The sequence below is a fragment of the Trachurus japonicus genome, chromosome 10 (assembly GCF_045865225.1).
Source record: "Trachurus japonicus isolate A0001 chromosome 10, Traja_1.0".
Taxonomy (NCBI): Eukaryota; Metazoa; Chordata; class Actinopteri; order Carangiformes; family Carangidae; genus Trachurus; species Trachurus japonicus.
In genome coordinates, this window is record NC_140916.1 from 14,379,732 (window position 1) to 14,397,091 (window position 17,360).

The 17,360-nt window shown below is 44.6% G+C and overlaps 1 protein-coding gene across 4 annotated transcripts in view; it reads right to left on the reverse strand.

Annotated features, from left to right (window-relative positions):
• Positions 1–341: 341 nt before the first annotated feature.
• Positions 342–17,360, reverse strand: part of elf1 (E74-like ETS transcription factor 1) — a 38,152-nt gene continuing 21,133 nt past the window's right edge. For 2 of the 4 annotated variants that reach the window (XM_085789381.1, XM_085789380.1), the window contains exons 2-10: positions 10,383–10,736; positions 9,803–9,859; positions 6,456–6,630; positions 5,708–5,812; positions 5,404–5,565; positions 5,190–5,273; positions 4,306–4,498; positions 3,743–4,090; positions 342–2,720 (exon numbers count right to left, since the gene is read on the reverse strand). In XM_085789381.1, the coding sequence (XP_085645507.1) occupies positions 1,901–2,720; positions 3,743–4,090; positions 4,306–4,498; positions 5,190–5,273; positions 5,404–5,565; positions 5,708–5,812; positions 6,456–6,630; positions 9,803–9,859; positions 10,383–10,454 (2,016 nt within the window). In that variant the 5' untranslated portion in view covers positions 10,455–10,736 and the 3' untranslated portion in view covers positions 342–1,900. The remainder of the gene's footprint in view (positions 2,721–3,742; positions 4,091–4,305; positions 4,499–5,189; positions 5,274–5,403; positions 5,566–5,707; positions 5,813–6,455; positions 6,631–9,802; positions 9,860–10,382; positions 10,737–17,360) is intronic. The other 2 variants (XM_085789383.1, XM_085789382.1) reach the window with 1 other exon arrangement.

A 17,360-nucleotide genomic window follows, 5' to 3' on the forward strand; every position in this document is an offset into this window, starting at 1 on the left:
CCTCACTCTGCAGCTACAGTCCGGGTGGAAAATACAACCAATTTAGCTTTGATACCACTCAGGATCAATATGGCTTCATCCCCAGCAGGGCCAAGAGGCCAATCGGACGGCCTGGCTCGCTGGCCTGGGGTGTCCTTAACAAAATGGGACAGCAAATAAAGAAGGCACAGACTCAACTGACCCGAGAGCAGGAGAGGAGAGGAGAGGAGAGGAGAGGAGAGGAGAGGAGAGGAGAGGAGAGGAGAGGAGAGGAGAGGAGAGGAGAGGAGAGGAGACGAGAGGAGAGGAGAGGAGAAGAGAGCACTGGTATGTCTTAGTACCAAATAACTAGGCACTTCAGATACGTTTTCAAAGGCCTATTGATTGACACATCTGACACTTTATGAATTAAACAGAACATGCTGTTTGTGAATGCATAGCCTTGACTCCTTGCCTGTTGGAAAGGGTAAAGAGGTATGTCCGCTGACAAGAGGGAACAAAAAGCACATTCAGTACATATTTAAATCAGAAACACAACAGAGGCTATCTACAACAGGAGAATATAACAGTGGAATAATGATGCTGCACTGAGCACTGGAGTCCAAAAATCAAGAAAACAGCAGAGCTGATTATATGGAAAAGCTATACAAAAAACAAAAGGTGGTCTACAAAAAACAAAAGAAATGAAAAAAAAAAAACCCAATAAGCTTCCTGGTATTAACGTTCATATTCTTTATATTTTCCCTCATGTTTACACATGTAAATAGACGACAAATGTGCCATTTTTATACAGAATTTAGAAATTCACAAAATAAATAAATCCGATGTGGCCTTTAAAATTGAATCTCAATTGTATATTATATGTATATATATGTGTATATATATATATATATATTCATATATATTCCATTTCATATAAACAGGGTTTAAACATTGGCGCCTCTGAAGAAGAGGCTGATAAAATCTGTTTTATCCTGCGGACTCTTTCTCTCTATTTTTGCCTCTTAATCTTACTGTGCCTCCAGTCTGCAGCTCTATACAAATAGCTGATGCTGAACTGTCCTTGATGGACAGAAAATGCCCATTTCCATAGTAACACAGTGTTTTAAGGCCGTGAGTAATAGAGAGAAAATGCATACCTTTTTTGTTTATATGAAAATGAATGAGTAATAAGTTCTTAAAAGTCCAACAGTCTGAAAAGCCATTAAGTTCGTTTTTCATCCTTTTTTTCCTCAACGTTTCCAAGAAAAGAGTCTTGAGCTGTTTGAACTTCCTGTAAGGCACTCTTCAATTAAACTCTGAGGTGTGTTTTTTCACCACATTGGACGCCGTGACATCCATCTGCCCGTTATCCATCTTGAATGTGGATTAAAACACACGCATGCACACAGTCACTCTGCCTGCTCTCAGAAGTCTGATTTCATTGCACCATTTGGCATTCAGTCCTGTTTTGGTTTGTTGCGTCCTCCTCTTTAAACATATAAGTCCAATGAGATGCAAAGTAAGAGAATTGCTAACTGGCACATTTGGTAGGCTGAATCCCTGGTTTATCCAATGGCTGTTCTCCTGGAGAGGGAGGGGGGGGTTGTTTAGCGTGAGAGTGTGTGATTTTCTGTCTCTGAGTGTATTTGCGTCTGTGTGTTGGGGTTCATGTCTACAGATCATAATCACAAATCTGAAGTGAAGTTTCTTAGAAAACACTAAACTTTGATTTTTTTTTTTTTAAATTAGGCACATGGTCACAAAAATCTGTGAGTAAACAATAAATCCTGAGGCTGAACTGACCAACCTTTAAGAGCATAGATCCCTCGCTTCTGATCTACGACCAGATCACTGTGGTAAGAAAAGAAAACATCAAAGTCTGTCGGCAGAATGGATTTAATTGTCGTTTTTTTTTGGTTCAGCTTGTGTGCAAGAGTGTTTAGGCCTCTGCAGGCTCTGTCTTTATCTGGATAAAGTTTGCAGGCAGTTGGACAGACAGTGGCAGCTCCTGCAGACCTTTGATTCCCTGCTCGGGCTGCAGTGACATCTCCCCACGCACTTCCAGCTCCTCCACAGGGGTCAGGCCCTCGCTGGGGCTGCTACTCTGGGAGGAATGTCCATTTATTATAGTTTCACTCGCAGCCTCCTGGCCCTGACTGTGACTGGTATCAATGATCACAGTCCTGTACTGCAGCTCTGCCTCCCCTACCTCCATCTCTTCCTTCGCAAACGTATGTACCGTCAGTGATGGATCGCCGTTCACCATGGACTGGAAGTAGCTGGGGTCCAGCATCTCCTCTTTGACCTGCAGCCCAGACAGATCGCTGGATTTGAGCACGGTGGCAATCACGGTGCCCGGCTGCTGTGCCACCATGGTCTGGCCGCAGGTGGTGTTGATAGCGACCAGGCGTGGGAGGCTGTTGAGGTTGGAAGCGGTGGAGCTAATGACTCCTGGAGGGGAAGTGCAGCAGGAGGAGGCGGTGCAGGAGGAGGCGACGGCGGAGGAGCCCAGACTGGTGACCAAGAGCTGCTGTGGGAGACCATCCTGCAGGCTGTTGGCTCCGCCTGCTAAAGAGGCTGTTTGGATGGTGAGCACATCTTTACCACCTGCTGTGGTGGAGGGCACGGTGTGGAGAATAACCTGGGGAGGCGGGGAGTGGCTGGAGTCCCCGTTGGCCAGAACCGTGGTGAGGGGAACGGACTGGAAAGAGCCGGATGACGTCAGCACCATAGGAACCGACGCGGGAGCAGTGATGGTCCTGAAAAGACAAAACGAAGCAAAATATGTGCCGGTGTTTTTCATCTTTTCCCTGACAGAGCTGTTGTAGCTGAATATTCACTTTGTATCTTTGCAAATATAGACAAGGATTATTTTTTAATGGAACCCTGTTGGGAGAGTTACCCGGTGCACAGCTATGATCCTAAACAGCAGAACTAATGCCCTTATTAATATAACAAATGGCATTGTCGGCTGTATACCGCGGAAATCATTATTCTCCCCTCAATTCCACACAGCAGACAATATTTAACTGCTCAGACAAAAAAGAAGCCAGATTGCTGATAGCAGATTAATAATACAGGCAGTGGACAAAGCAAACATTAAAAACTGAAAGCATATCCGCACCACAACACAAACCGCAGCCGGAGAACATCACACCAACACAAAAACAACAACGTTTCGCTATCAAAACATCCAGAGGATTGGAGTAGAGCCTGCACAGATTGATCTTGATATATGAAAAGTTAGAACAAGCAGATCCCAACATATAAACTTGGGATTTTCTTATGGTATAGACTAGACATCATAACAACAAATACTCTATACTCTCTCCTATTTTCTTTCTTTGAGGTCGATACAACTCCCATGTCTGCCCATTCAATATATGTAAGGCCACAGCTAGCAGCTTAGCCTTGTCTCTAATTTGCATGTTATATTTCATTTGATTTAATCTGCACAAAAACTGAGGGGGCAAAAAACATAATGTGGTTTTATGAAAGGGGAAATTATTTGTTGGATGGGAACAGTCACTTCCCGGAGCTTTTTTGTTATTGTGAATATTTCATACTTGTCAAATCCTCCTATTTAGAGTCTGTTTGCATTTGTACATTTAGCCAAGTATCCACTCATAGTCACTCTCAATATAATTAATAATAAGTGAAGAGAGAGAGGATATTTTTTTTATATTATCATAATTATTTTCATTATCATTAACAGCTTTGTTATTATGGTTGTCACCATCATCACTATTACTATTGTTGTTATTATCATCGTCATTATTACCTCATAGCTTGTGCTGCGTCATGGATACCCGACCCTTGATTTGCATGCAACATATGGAGCGGCTGAAGGAGCTGCCCGCCGTTAGCTTCCTGGTACAGACATTCATCATTCGGCTCCTTCTTCATCTGCTTCACTGATACGTGGTGTTGGCCGTGAGCCCTCCCGTGCCCTTTGGACCCTCCGCGGAGCACAGATCGCCCGTTGCTAGACCTCTGGTTACCGTAGCCGACGTTGGCGTCCGAACCGTCCTCGTCCTCGATCACCACCAGGTCGGCCGGCATCTCCTTAAACTGGTACACCAGTCGCTGCCCCTCCACTTTAGCCAGGATGCCTCTTTGATAATAGTACCTACAGGAGGAAGTAGACACAGAGCCTGTTTAACGCAGTATATACATGATCATCATTCAATTCTAACAGCCTCATAAAGTCTTAAACCATCATCCCAGCGCGTTATTATGAACACGTCTGCGGCGTCGTGTCTGCAGGGTTCAGGGCTAAATGGGAGCTAATGTGCGTGACAATGGTGCTTTGGAAAATGATCCTCATCTGAATGTTCATCTCACCTTAGAGCTCTTCCCATAGTCTCATAGTTCATGTCGGGCTTGTTCTTGTGTTTGCCCCACAGCTTTGAAACTGCTTTGGAGTCCACTAGCTTGAAGATGCCTTTTTCCCGCTGTGTCCACTTGATGTATTTGGGACAGGTGTTTTTATCCTGCAGTAAAGCCAGAAGGAATTCCCACAGGTAGATGGTGTTGCCTGCAAATTCAAGGAGGAAGGATAAATTAATAAGCCATGTTTTTGACATTCAAGCACATTCACAGTGAGGCCTTCGAGCGCTGCTATAGACATCGATCATTTATTTAGCAATTGTAATTCAAAATTTTATATAGCAGCTACTAGCTTTACAGGAGAAACCACCCGTTTTCCTATCACCATTGTTGTGTCAGTTGTGTGTGTGTGTGTGTGCATGTGTGCCTGGGAAGGGAATTAATTATACCAAGCCTGGGAGTAGATTACTCTAATTTGTGAGATACTGTGGCCAGAAGTGGTTAAAAACAGCATCGCTCCCAGCAGTCACTTGAATCCCAGACACCGTGACAGGGTGATGTATATGTGTGCTGCTGAACCTGCCGTCTCCAGCCCCCTCTCCCTCTTTGTGTCACACTGTATGGTGCAGTGAGGGTTCACATCGAGCAGCGCTAGTCTGCCTCTATCAGCAGAGCATCAGCGTGCCCTCCAGCCTACAATCACTTCTGTTTCCCCGTGAAACAGCACTCTGAGAGCCCCTCATCCATTAACTCGGCCAGATTCAACCCAGCCGGACTGCAGGGGTTGAGGACTGCTGTTTGCACACTCCACAGGAGGAAACAGAGCGTACACAAGAGGAGGAGAGACCTTGATTTTTATTGGCTCATTACCGAGAAGCGAACTAGTTAGTGAGGCTTACCTTTGCCCTCTTTGGTCTTCTTCCTGAGTGGCAGGTTAGGGGTGGTGATAGGCGAACAGGGACGCACCGCCCGCGGCTTCCGGACTATGATTCAAATTGAGGGGAGGAGAGTTATAAGGTGGAAGGTCGCAGTGAAATCTTCCAATTACTTTAGCACAGGAGATCATTGCTGTGGTCGAACAGGGAGCGAGAGGGAGGAGGAACAGGGTGTTACCTTTGTTTTTTTTCTGCGGTTTCAAGGGACTTTTTTGAGGAATCTCATCCATGGATGAAGTGTCCTCGTCTAGGGACATGTCAAGGGCACTGTTGTCCATCTGGTCAGGCCTCAGCGGGGTATATGTCAGGTCCGACTCCAGCAGAGTACCGTAGGTGTGAACTAAACATAAACAACACCAAGAGGAACAGAAACCGTAAAGAACAAGTCAAATGCTACGGATTTGATTTATGAGGGAGCAAAAAGTTAAATATTCTGCACCAGTTCTGAGACTGTGGAATATCAACAATGCAAATGGACTTACTCATACGCTTCTCATCCAAAATGTTGTTTGGAGACTCCATGTTAAGAAGAGCTGCTGCGGCTTCATTCGTCTCTATGCTGTCTTCTGCACCTGAGACTGTTGTTTCTGTGCCAGACAAAGAAAAATTCATCAACATGAGATCCCTGCAGGTAAATACTTTCTCTTATCATTTATCAGATGTACCAGACAAGTCTGAAGGAATTCACTGAATTTTAAAAGGTTACATCAAAATAAAACATCAAGGTGTATAAAAAATGAATGGTAAAAAAAAAAAAAAATTGAATTCGGTACATAGATCAATGCTAGTCGGTAATTAGCAATTAAATTTGTGATGTTTTTCAATAGGTGTCCTTGAAAAGTTTAAACACAAGCAATAATTCATTCTCCATTAATCAATGGAAAACTTGTCTTTCATGAATGTTGTTGAATTGCTTGCACATTGGCAGAATTCACATTTTTCATGTTCTGGTACTGTTCACGCACTTTTCATTATGTTTGTGTTTATCTGTAATTAATTCATTAAAAAGGGCCTTTCACTATGTTCAACATTAAAACCAAGGTGATCTTAGAATTAAAATAGTTTTGGGAAACATGTGCGAGTGAAACGAAGCTCGATCTGTAAGGATGGCGGAACTTACATTTGCATCGTTAACAATTAATAGATCGATTTTGTTGTATTTTGTTGTGTTGGTTTTATGTTTGGTGTAACTGTTGTGATTGAGACATAAAGGTAGTAAAGTATCTTTACCTGAGAGGTCTACTCCTCCCACCAAGATGGATGACTCCTCCGCCACATGGAGGGTGGAGTCCACCATGATGCCGTTGGGCACTTCGTCCGACTCCAGGCCGGAGTAGACCTGCAGCAGATCGGCTGCAGGCACCTGCTCAACAATCACCGCTGGGAATACTGATGGGTCGTCCAGCTGGATGGAAACAAGACACACATATAAAGAGGACGGTATGAGATGTTGCAACATCACAACTACCACTGGGAGGCAGGGGACAGATGGACTTTGTGAATATACATGTGTGCACATCCAATAAAAACACCATTAATCCCTCTCCTACACATCATAAATGCAAAATAAATACCACAGATGATGGTATAACCTGATGTGGTCTCTTATTTTTTATTGCCTAGTAAAATATTACAGATTCATCCCTGAATTTCAGCTAATATGGAGGCACATAGCATGGAGGAGAGCTCATTTCTGTGGTGTTGCACCAGCCCACAGGGACCCACTGAAGAAGACAGGAACCAGATGTTTGATTTGGCCTACTTCTCCTGAGAAGTTAATCTTACGCTCAGAAATTATATAAGCCCAAATGAATGTTAATGGATCAATCATGAACTGCAGGCAAACACCCCCTTCATCATGTCCTAAACGCACTTTGGGAATTCCAAGCTCGCCGTCTCATTTTCAGGCTCGACACAGCCTGATGCAGAGAGGAGCGGGGGGAGTTTGGGCCGAACCACCGAGGAGCAACTAAGAGGCACAACAGCTCCTCAAACACACACATGTCAAGAGTCCTCACTGGGCGTTCGTGTCAATGGGAGGGACAATGTGTTGACTAATTCAGTCCCTGGCTGTAAGAGGATCTATGGTCCTCTGAGACCAGTATTTCAATGTTTTTTTTCTGTACAGCATACAGCATACATACAGCATCAGAGGCAGAGGTAGGTTTGGTTTAGAAACCATCAAATTGAGTTAACGTTTTGACCCATAACAATGATTTTTGTTTTCAAATGAAAAAAAGGTCACCTCGGGTTGTGCTTCCATGTAAAACCACTTAGAGTCAACTAAGCACCAGCAGATGGCAGCAGACTACACTTGAAAAAAAAGTGCAGAACTTGTTGCTTTGCTTTTACCATGTCAGTGCCAAGCAGCTAATGGAGCTGCTTTATTCCAGGATTATCTTCTAAGTCTATTGTGTGTCCAAACCTCAAGAATTTTAATAAATTGGGTTTTTTTTTTACAGCACTTCAAATCAAGAAGAGATGTGCATTTCTGAAGCTTTTCTGAAGTTACATAATTTGTTTAAAAAATAAAACACTTTTCTAATGACACATTGCATGTAATCGGAGGGTGTAACTTCAATTTCCAGAAGACGATATGAAAAATCAACTGGCTGGATTGATGTGTGTTAATTGTAACACTCTCGCATACAAAAAGCCGTTAATGAGAAAGAAAAATGTGAACTGCCACCTGTCCATGTATCCACACTCTTACAGTAAAGATGTGATAACAGAGGATAACAGACAGACAAAAGGTGAAGTAAGAGATGGACGAATAAAGGTGTATCTGTCTCTTTGCACAAGTGTCCATTGTTGGTTTGGGCCTTGAGGCATACCAGGTGTCTGGGGGGGAAGAAGAGGGGGCAACGGAGCCGGCTACACTCCCGTTTTGGCTACACTTTAACCAGGAAACTAAACAGACTGGTTTGTTATGTGGACATGGTGTCGTACGGTTAGGCATCTCTAAGCAGCACCAGCAGTAATTAGCCGAAGCTGTTGGGGAGTTGAACATATGCTGTGAAAAATGTAGGTGTCTGTGAGCACAGAGCAGGACGACGGCTGCACAAGATGTCTGTCATAACTTTGAAGATCAGCAGCAAACAGCTTGTGTCATTTCTGCAGCGAAAACCACCACTCCTCCCGGGGCTAATAAAAAAAAAATTTTTTAAAAAACCCTGGGACGTGCTTTGACTACAGGCGATACTGATGTCTCACTGACATACACTGAATGTTTCCCATTAATCTGAGTCTTTGGTAGACATATTATCAGATAGCTAGACAGGGAGGCAACTGCATCTCCTCCACTGGACTTTAAATGATGTTTGCCGTCCTTGAGTGAGAGTCAAGCGTGTGGCATTTTGACTGTTGGTCTGCTGAGCGCCTGAAACACCGGCTCTACCCGCCCTCCCCCTCCCCCTCCTGCTCCTCCTCCTCCTCCTCCTCCTCCTCCTCCTCCTCCTCCTCCCATCAAACACTTTGAGTTTGCTGACGGAGCATGAGACGTCTGGAGAGGCTGTCTCCACTGTTGTTTTGATGTTAACTGTTAACCTGTTTTCTCTGGAAACACTTTTTTTGTTGTTGTCATGTAAACCGAGTGTTGATCTGACAATTTAAAATGCACGTTGTGATGTGCAGCGATAATAACTATGGAGGAGAGAAACTACTGTTTAAAGGTCTGACACTTTGCGAAGAGGTGGGGCTCTCAGCAGATCTGACAGCAGGCATGTAAATGCAGTCTGACAAACACTGAACATCATAAAGGCCTCGACTGCTTCTTCCTCTTTGTTGACTTGAATAATGTTTCGAGCGGGGAAACAACAAGAGCGATAAGAATCGGGCCCATTTGCATTTTTGAGTTCCTCATTCTGCCTTTGAAAGCAACAGCATTTGTACAGGTTGACTCTCCCCCTCCCCCCCTCCCCCCAACCAGCACCGCCGCTTCACTTCACTTCACCCCACTCTCTTCTGCTTTACCTGCTCAGCGTCACTCGCAGTGACGTCCAACTGTTACAACGTTATCCTCACAATCACAACAGTTGAGAGAGTTTATTCACCCATAGCCCCAGAGATACTATATATTCATATTTTTTTAAACCTTTTATATGGCTATCTCTAGTCTCTAGTCAATACATGATGCACCCAAGGGAGCTACTTATTGACTTAAAAACCAATATAGCGAGGCTAATCATTAAAGAACCTACTGTATGATTTCACTCAGCTCCAACAGCTTTATTGTGGCCTGAATAAATCTTTACGACAGGCAGAGGAGACAAGATGGCCAGTGTGGCAGTACATTAGTGTGAGGTTCATTTTTCAGGGTATTTTCAGGACTTGGTACATAGGGGCATTCTGCTTGCATAACAGGCTAAGTGGGTGCAGCAAAGAAACAAAAGTGTAGCCCTGGAACAATGTGAGACCTTTCAGAAGAATTATCCCATGCCTTTCAGGCAGCCTTGTAACTGGTCTGTCAGGTTAGGCCTGAACCGGTGCTATTCAGGGATCCAGTGACAACTTGTCACTCTAGATACACACATACACAAAACGCCGGTACACATAAACACACATACGACCACACTTACAATCAAGCCTGCTCCACAGGATTCAGACACGGCTGTGGGGATGAGATAACTGCACACCTGACCGGGTAATGAAAAGACACATAGGCACAGGTTCACGTCAACGTATGCACACACACAGTAACCTTTGTGTCAAAAACACATTCATGGCCAAGCCCATCCCTTTCCCTCCCACGCACCCTAACCCTCGCTGCAGGTTTTTTCTTTTTCCATTTCTGCTCTCCCAACAGCCCACACTCGTCTTCCCAGACCTCCTCTCTCTCTCTCTCTCTCTCCTCTTCCCCTCCATCCTCCCCTTCCTCCTCCTCCTCCTCCTCCTGCTTCGCTGCCCAACATGTTCTCAGAGTTAAAGATCACAGGCTTTGAGTCACAGCTAATCCTGCCCCAGTGACCACGCTGTTTACACAAGTTCTGTTTGTCTTACATTTATCAACAAAATCACACACAGTACATCTGGTTTAAAAAGGCCCAAAGCTCAAATGAAAATTGATCGCAAGCCCAGTTATGCTTAAAAAAAAAAAACACCAAACTGTTTTGGGTTTTCTTAAAGTTTCCATTGTGGCTTCTCCTCTGTCATATGTACCTGATTGATTTCGTCCATCCCGTTGCTGGCGAATTCAAACACCAGCTCGGTGGGCTGCACCGCGGTCGTCATGGCGGTGGAGTTCGGAGGGCAGGGAGCAGCCTAAAATATCCCGGCTCGGACTACTCCGGCTCCTTTCTCTGAATCAGCTTCACCTCACAAAATGACTTCTCCGTTGTCGTCGTCGTCGTCGTCCTCCTCCTCCTGCTGCTGCTGCTCTCTAACCTGGGCGGTTAGCGCTCCGAGAGAGAGGCCACAGGCCGAGTTTCAGAGGAGCGCTGTGGACCAGGTGGGAGCAGCCTCGTCCCTCTCTGACACGGAGGCTGGGTCCCGCTGCGCCTGGAGCATCTACACCTGGTGGACAGAGAGACAGAGAGGGAGAGAAAGGGTTAAGGTTGGGAGACATATAGAGAGCAGCCTAAAGTCATCATAGAAATAACAACAGACCTACACACTGTAAAAACTCTGATTCTTTCCAAGAATATTTGTCTTATTTCTTGTCAAAAATGTCTCAATTTTATTCAAAACTAATCTCTTTCCACTTAAAATAAGACTCGTCACCTAAAAATTAACTAGTTTTTAGACTGTTTTCACTTGTTTCAAACAAATTTTCAATTGAAATAAGTAGAAAAATCTGCCAGTGAAAGCGTGCTTGTAATAAGAAAGAAAAACTTGCTCCACTATCAGATTTTTCTACTTATTTCAAGTGAAAATATGCTTGAAAAAAGTAAAAAGTGTCTACAAAACAAGCTACTTTTTATGTGATGAGTCTTATTTTTAGTATAATTAGATTTGTTTTGACTAGAAATTACATTTTAACTAGAAATAAGACAAATATTCTTGGTCAGATTTTAAGTTTTTGCAGTGCAGCGGTTTAAGGCCGGAAACACACATCTGGGTTACGTACAAATTAAAACACCAAGCGTCAGGAGGGAAATCAGATCACCGGCTGATTTCTGGCCCTCGCTTGACAACACCTCTAATAAACTCTAAGAAGTGAAGACAGCCAAGAAAGACCAGCGAAAACAAAAAAGTTTCTCAGTGCTGATTCATTGCATTGCTGCAAACATTAGAAAACTTTTTTTTTTTTTACTTCACTTTTACTCCAAATATCTATTTTAGTTCAAACATGACATTCACACAGGAGCTACAAAAACCATCATCGTCATCTATTAATCCGTCAACACTTTTCTGACTAATCATTTTGTCTGGAAAACATCAGAAAATAACAAAAATGAACATGGTCACGGTGCATTTTAAGCGCAACTTGACATTTATTTTCAAAGTGCTTATTTGACTGACAAACACTCACAAAACCTCTACTTACTATCACGTAAGACCAAGAAAAGCAGAAGCTTGTCATGTCTGAGAAGCTGGAACCATCAAATATTTTCTCTCGGAAAAATAATGTGAATCAATTATCACAACACGTTGAGCGTTAATTTCCTGTCACCGATCAATTAATCCCTGCAACAACAACAACAACAGCAGCAGCGGCGGCGGCGGCATCATGCTGGCGTGTGGTTAGGAGGACAGAGGACAGTTTATATTCAGTTTATTCTCATTTCAGGGGGGCAGACGGGGGGGGGTATGTTATGATCACATGAGAGGGGTGTGAACCAACCCCCCCCCACACACACACACACACACACACACACACAGGTGGGGGATGTGATGATGCTCTGGAAGCCCCTCTATGCCGAGTCGACCCCCCGGGGAGTCACTGTCATCACAGATAGCGGGGGAGAGAAACTGGTGTGTGTGTGTGTGTGTGTTGAGGTGTGTCCCAACAACCCGATACCCACAGGCCGGTTTGGGGACTAAAGGATGATGGGAGGGGCTGATGTTGATCAACAGACCCCAGGGGCACCACATACCCCCCCCCCCCAACCTCCCCCACCCCTCACCACCCTCTTCTTTCCCACAGACCAAAGAGCTGGCAGGAGGAGAGAAGTTAGAGATGGCAATGTTTAGTGCAGCCCCTCCACACACACACACACACACAGTCCCAGCTTTTCCCACTGCTGCAGGGTGGAGCTTATTTGCTTTGAAATGCCTGTGTGACTGACAAAGTTGCATACCAGGCCAAATTGTATTTAGAAAGGGGGGGGGGGGGGGGGGGGGGGGGGGGGAGGGGAGGGGAGGGGGGGCAACAGGAACAGAAGAGAGGTACTAGAATAGGAACACACAGGCCAAACAAATGTTGCGACTCAGTTTATCTTTCTGCTGAGCATCCAGACTGAATATTAACATGTGGCCGAGGTCTGGACAGCATCACTTTGGAGGAGACTAGTGTTTCACTCCACTCGGCCTCTCTCTCTCTCTCTCTCTCTCTCCCTCTCTCTCGCTGTCTCTTGCCCCTCTCTGCTGGGCAGCGTCCATGTCTGTCCACTCCTGCCAGAGCTGGATGCTGCTGCCATCTGTCTGGAGTGCCCTGGTCCTCTTGGCATATGAGAGTGTGACAAGACATTACCAGACTCGAGCAGAATAGAGGGGGGATAATATAGTACAGGGGGGCTGGCGCTTCCAAATGGAGGATGATTTTTTTTTTGATTCATGTCAAAAGGAAAAAAAAAGACAGACAAAAAGAAAAATGGCTTTATCCTCTTAGTAATTCCCCCACTAAACCACACACACACATACTTGCACCAGATGCCCTCGTGTGGCCTCTGTGAAGCTGGACCCCATGTGGAAGAAGAAGGCAAATGTGCAGCGGGGTTGATCACATGGGATCATCAGCGTGCAGAGTCGCCCTGCCCCGGCCCTCGCCGCCTCATCCCAGATCCGAGGAGAGACGAGGAGCGAGCGCTCAAACCGACAGGCGTTTTCTCTGCGACAGAGCATCTCAGTTCCCCTTTTAAACCGTCACAGTGTTAGACGTACAGACATTTATGAGGCTGTTAGTGGGAACCTTCCAGCCTGCGAGCTCGCAGCGCTGAACCGAGGGTAAGCGTTGAACAAATCATCATTTTCATTAATGTGTTATCAGAGAACAGGAAACAGACTCCTATCAAACCGTAAAATCAGCGTATCAATCCATGATAGAGGTAAACAGTGTTTCTTTCATCCTCATCATCCTCCTCCTCCTCCTCGCCCCTGTTTTGTGCCTGTCTGTGTTGCCTGCTTCATCCTCTGTGTGTATTTTTCTATATCCCTCCTGTCAGTGCTTCATTGATCGGGGATGGCCCAGTTGGCATGGTGCTAACAGCAGACAGGGATACAAGAGAGCCAGCCATTAGTCAGACACAGTCTGCACATTATCCCCGAGCACATGACAACAGCTGCCTTGTCCCAGCACAGGGGCAGGGTTGTAACTGCACTTACTACGTCATGAGGAGGAGAAGAGGAGGAGAACAGCGGTGGGAGGGATTTTACCGGGATGTTAGTCAATGCATAATAAGTCCACAGAGCAAATAGACCGCGCGTTACTCGCTCTGGGTGGAGCCTTATTTTGACAGACTTCAGTATTTCAGTGTGGTTACCAGGCGGGGCATCCTGCTGAGGTCTACAGCACCGAGTGTGTAACTGTGGTGTCCTGCGTTTAAAGCCAACTAAACACATGTGCTGCTGCATGTCATCCCTCTTTCCCTCCCCTATCTCTCTCTCTCTCTCTCTCTCCTTGTAATTCCTATTAGTGCCTGCTGTTCAAAGCTGCTGAAACAATTAGATAATGACTTAAATGACATATCATTAAATAACTATTCTAATGACTTAGAATAATAGCTCTGTTATTTATTTGGAGGTGAGCAGGTCATGTATAATTACTTTTAGTTTAAGTTTATTTTCTGAAATTAGATGGATAACATCTGACTTCATATACAGCGGCAACCAATATTATATCATTTTCAGTATTGTTTAATCTAATTATTGTTTTTTTTGATTAATTAGAAGGCTGATAAAAGCCAGAAAATACCAAATATGCCCTTCACAATTTCCTAAAGGTCAGGTAACTGTATTCAGAACAGTGTGTTTTTGTCTGTCTGTCTGTCTGGCTTTGAAGCTGGAGACATGTGATTTAAAAAAAATCGCTTAAATGACCATTTTATTGGCAAAAGTGCTGCTAAAGATAATCATTACTGTGATGGTCAGCTGATAGTGTTAGTGGCTCCGTCCTGGTTCCTGGTCATGTGACCGCGGTGGTGATGTCTTTTTTAATCAATCTCCTCTCCTCCGGCAATTACAACTGTCTGTTATGTGTGGCAGCAGCCCGTTGTGCAGCAGACTGGAGGAGGAGTATGAAGCAAACATTGGCCTACTCCACCCCTACAGCATGGTGACTGCCAGTCGCAATAACAACCAATTAGAGTCAGGATTCATGAACAAATGGAGCATTCCCAGAAGGCCCTACTTCCCCCGCTTTAGTCTCTTCAGCTGAGCTCATTGTTGACCATGAAAGGAGGTAATTTAAGCCAATTGAATGACTATGCAATGACTCACCCTGCATGTGGTGAGTGCAAACACTGATGCAAGAAAAAGGGCCGGGGCAAACTTTACTTATCGCCCATTCTCAGCTCAGGTTACAAATATGCAGATTCCCGCAGGTGACATTGCTAGATATTGCTAAGCGATGGTGGGAGGCTTGTGATTCGATGGCACAGCCAGGACTTAAAGATGGCTGCTGTCACAGGCAGAGACGGGTATTCCTGGTATTTGAAATGTCCCTATAGACGGCACAGGTGCAACTGGTGAAAACTGTAAGGGACATAAATCAAAAAGTCTTTCTTGACCTGTAAGGGTTTAGAAATGGACTGAGGTTGTGATTTTGCCCACCAGGCAGGTCCCAGTTTGAGTAGCAACAGCAAAAAAAAAAAAAAAAAAAAAAAGTAACCTTACATAAGGCCTACAAAGGTTTAGTTTTCCCAGTTCAGCTGTTCAGAAAAACTACAATGTGCAAGATGGCAGAAAATGTGTGGGCTCACCACCGCTGCCATGTTATTGAATGGCTGTCAGCACAGACATGCTGTTTTTTTGCAAGATCCTCCTGGTTCCTGTAAAGGAAATGACTCAGTGATATGAGCCTCAAGTTCATTCCTGACGCCCCATGATAGCCCATATAAGCATCACGGCATCCTGGTCGTCATTTCTGGGACAGCCGTTGGCTTTTCAGCATGTTTCACCCAGATGTCATTGAACTAAGCACCAGCATGGAACAATAGCACTTTTAGCACTATGGAAAATTGCTCAAATGCATCAGTTTGAGCCGAGTGAAAACATGGCTTTGATTACAGAGAGAAAAAGTGAAGTAGGTGTCAACAACACACTGTGTGAGTATTCTGCATTTCAAGATAAGGCTGAAAAAAATGGAGGCAGTGTTGACTGAATTATTGGGAGTTGCATCAACACCAGACCAAAAAACCACACAGAGATGGTTTTCACCGTGGCGACAGCACCGTCAGCAGCCTGAAAACTGTTTTGTATACAGCATTTTCTGGGCATCCTATATTTTACTCACCCAGCGTTGCACAATACAGCATGTCTCACCATGTTTCAAACTCCGACTCAACTTCATTGAAGTGAATAAAGGATTGCTTTCAGTGCAATCCTGAGGCCACACCATGCATGTGGTGATAAAAAAAAAAAAAAGAAGAAAAGAAATGGCAGAAACGGGCACAGAGGCAGGCACAGGCGCTGCTTAACAACGTGCAGCTGCAGAACACAAGGCATCAGAAACACAGACAAGAGGGCACTGCGTCCAAGCCAGCTAGCGCTCACTAGTGTCTTACACTAGGAGGCATTTGGCTTTGTCGTGCCAGGGCCAAATGAAGACAGAGAGAGAGAGGGAAAGAGAGAGAGAGGGAGAGAGAGAGAGAGAGAGAAAACGTCACCTCGAGCACAGGCTTTCAGAAAGAGAATGGAATTTAATCTCATCTCCTGCAAACCTTGTACTTTTCCACTCAGACTTCAGGCTGTGGGAGAAGTACCCATTGCCTTCCTGTGACAACAGTTGTTTGTGCCAACTAACTCTTTATTAGGTGTAACATTTGGCATTATCTCGGAAGATTAGACGGGAGCTTTAGTCGGATAATATGGTCTCAAGAGCTGGGATGGCCGCGCAGTAACGTCCCCAGAGTTTGACGTTGATAAATGTCCTCGGAGACTAGATTCCACTACTTTTTTTGGTCAGATTTATCTCAAATATGTAAGAGAGACATATCTGAGATATTAAAACTTGTTCTCTGTCTACTCTATATATACTCGTCCAAAATGCCTTTATTCACAATACTGAACTTTCTTGTTTTAGGGCATGCAAGAGAAAAATAACGACAGCCAGAAATAGCAGTGTGACATGTTTAAGAACTGGATCGAAAAAAAAAAAGAAACACCCACAAAGTGACCTGTGAATCTTGCACTTGTGCGCACAGCATCACTGAGCAGTGGGTTCTGCTGCTTCCTGTCTGTTAAACCACACTCAGAAGAAAATTTCTTCCTCTGTGTAAGAGCGGAAAGTTCTCAACTCCCCCTCCTTCCTCCTCAAATAACACGCTGTTACTCTCATAGACGAGACTCTTGTGATAGAGGCCTGCGTTTTCTACATGAAGTGTAGTAGCTAGAAATACCTCAACGAGTGACGTCAAAGACAAAAGTGACTGGTTTTCTACGATAAAGACAAAGTGTTGTAGCTTGACACACATAGTTTTACAGTGCGTTTCGCTAGGTGCACTCACCGGAAAACATGTTTTGCATTTTAAAAAAACAACTCAGAAATCAGAGATCCATAAATACAATTGATTAGAAAGCACACTGAGGATTAGTAGGCTACACGATTAGATAGATTGAATTTGAGACAACATTAATCTCTCTCCCTTTGACACACTGTTGAATGACAGCGATGGTGAATTTTCGAGGGATCACAACATGGCTCTCAAATCCCCACCTGCTACTTGCAGACATCTCCTCCCCACAATGCTGACACAAGGCGTGCAAACACAGACAGTGTTACCAACCCCGCCACCCCACCCTCTCATACTCATACATAAT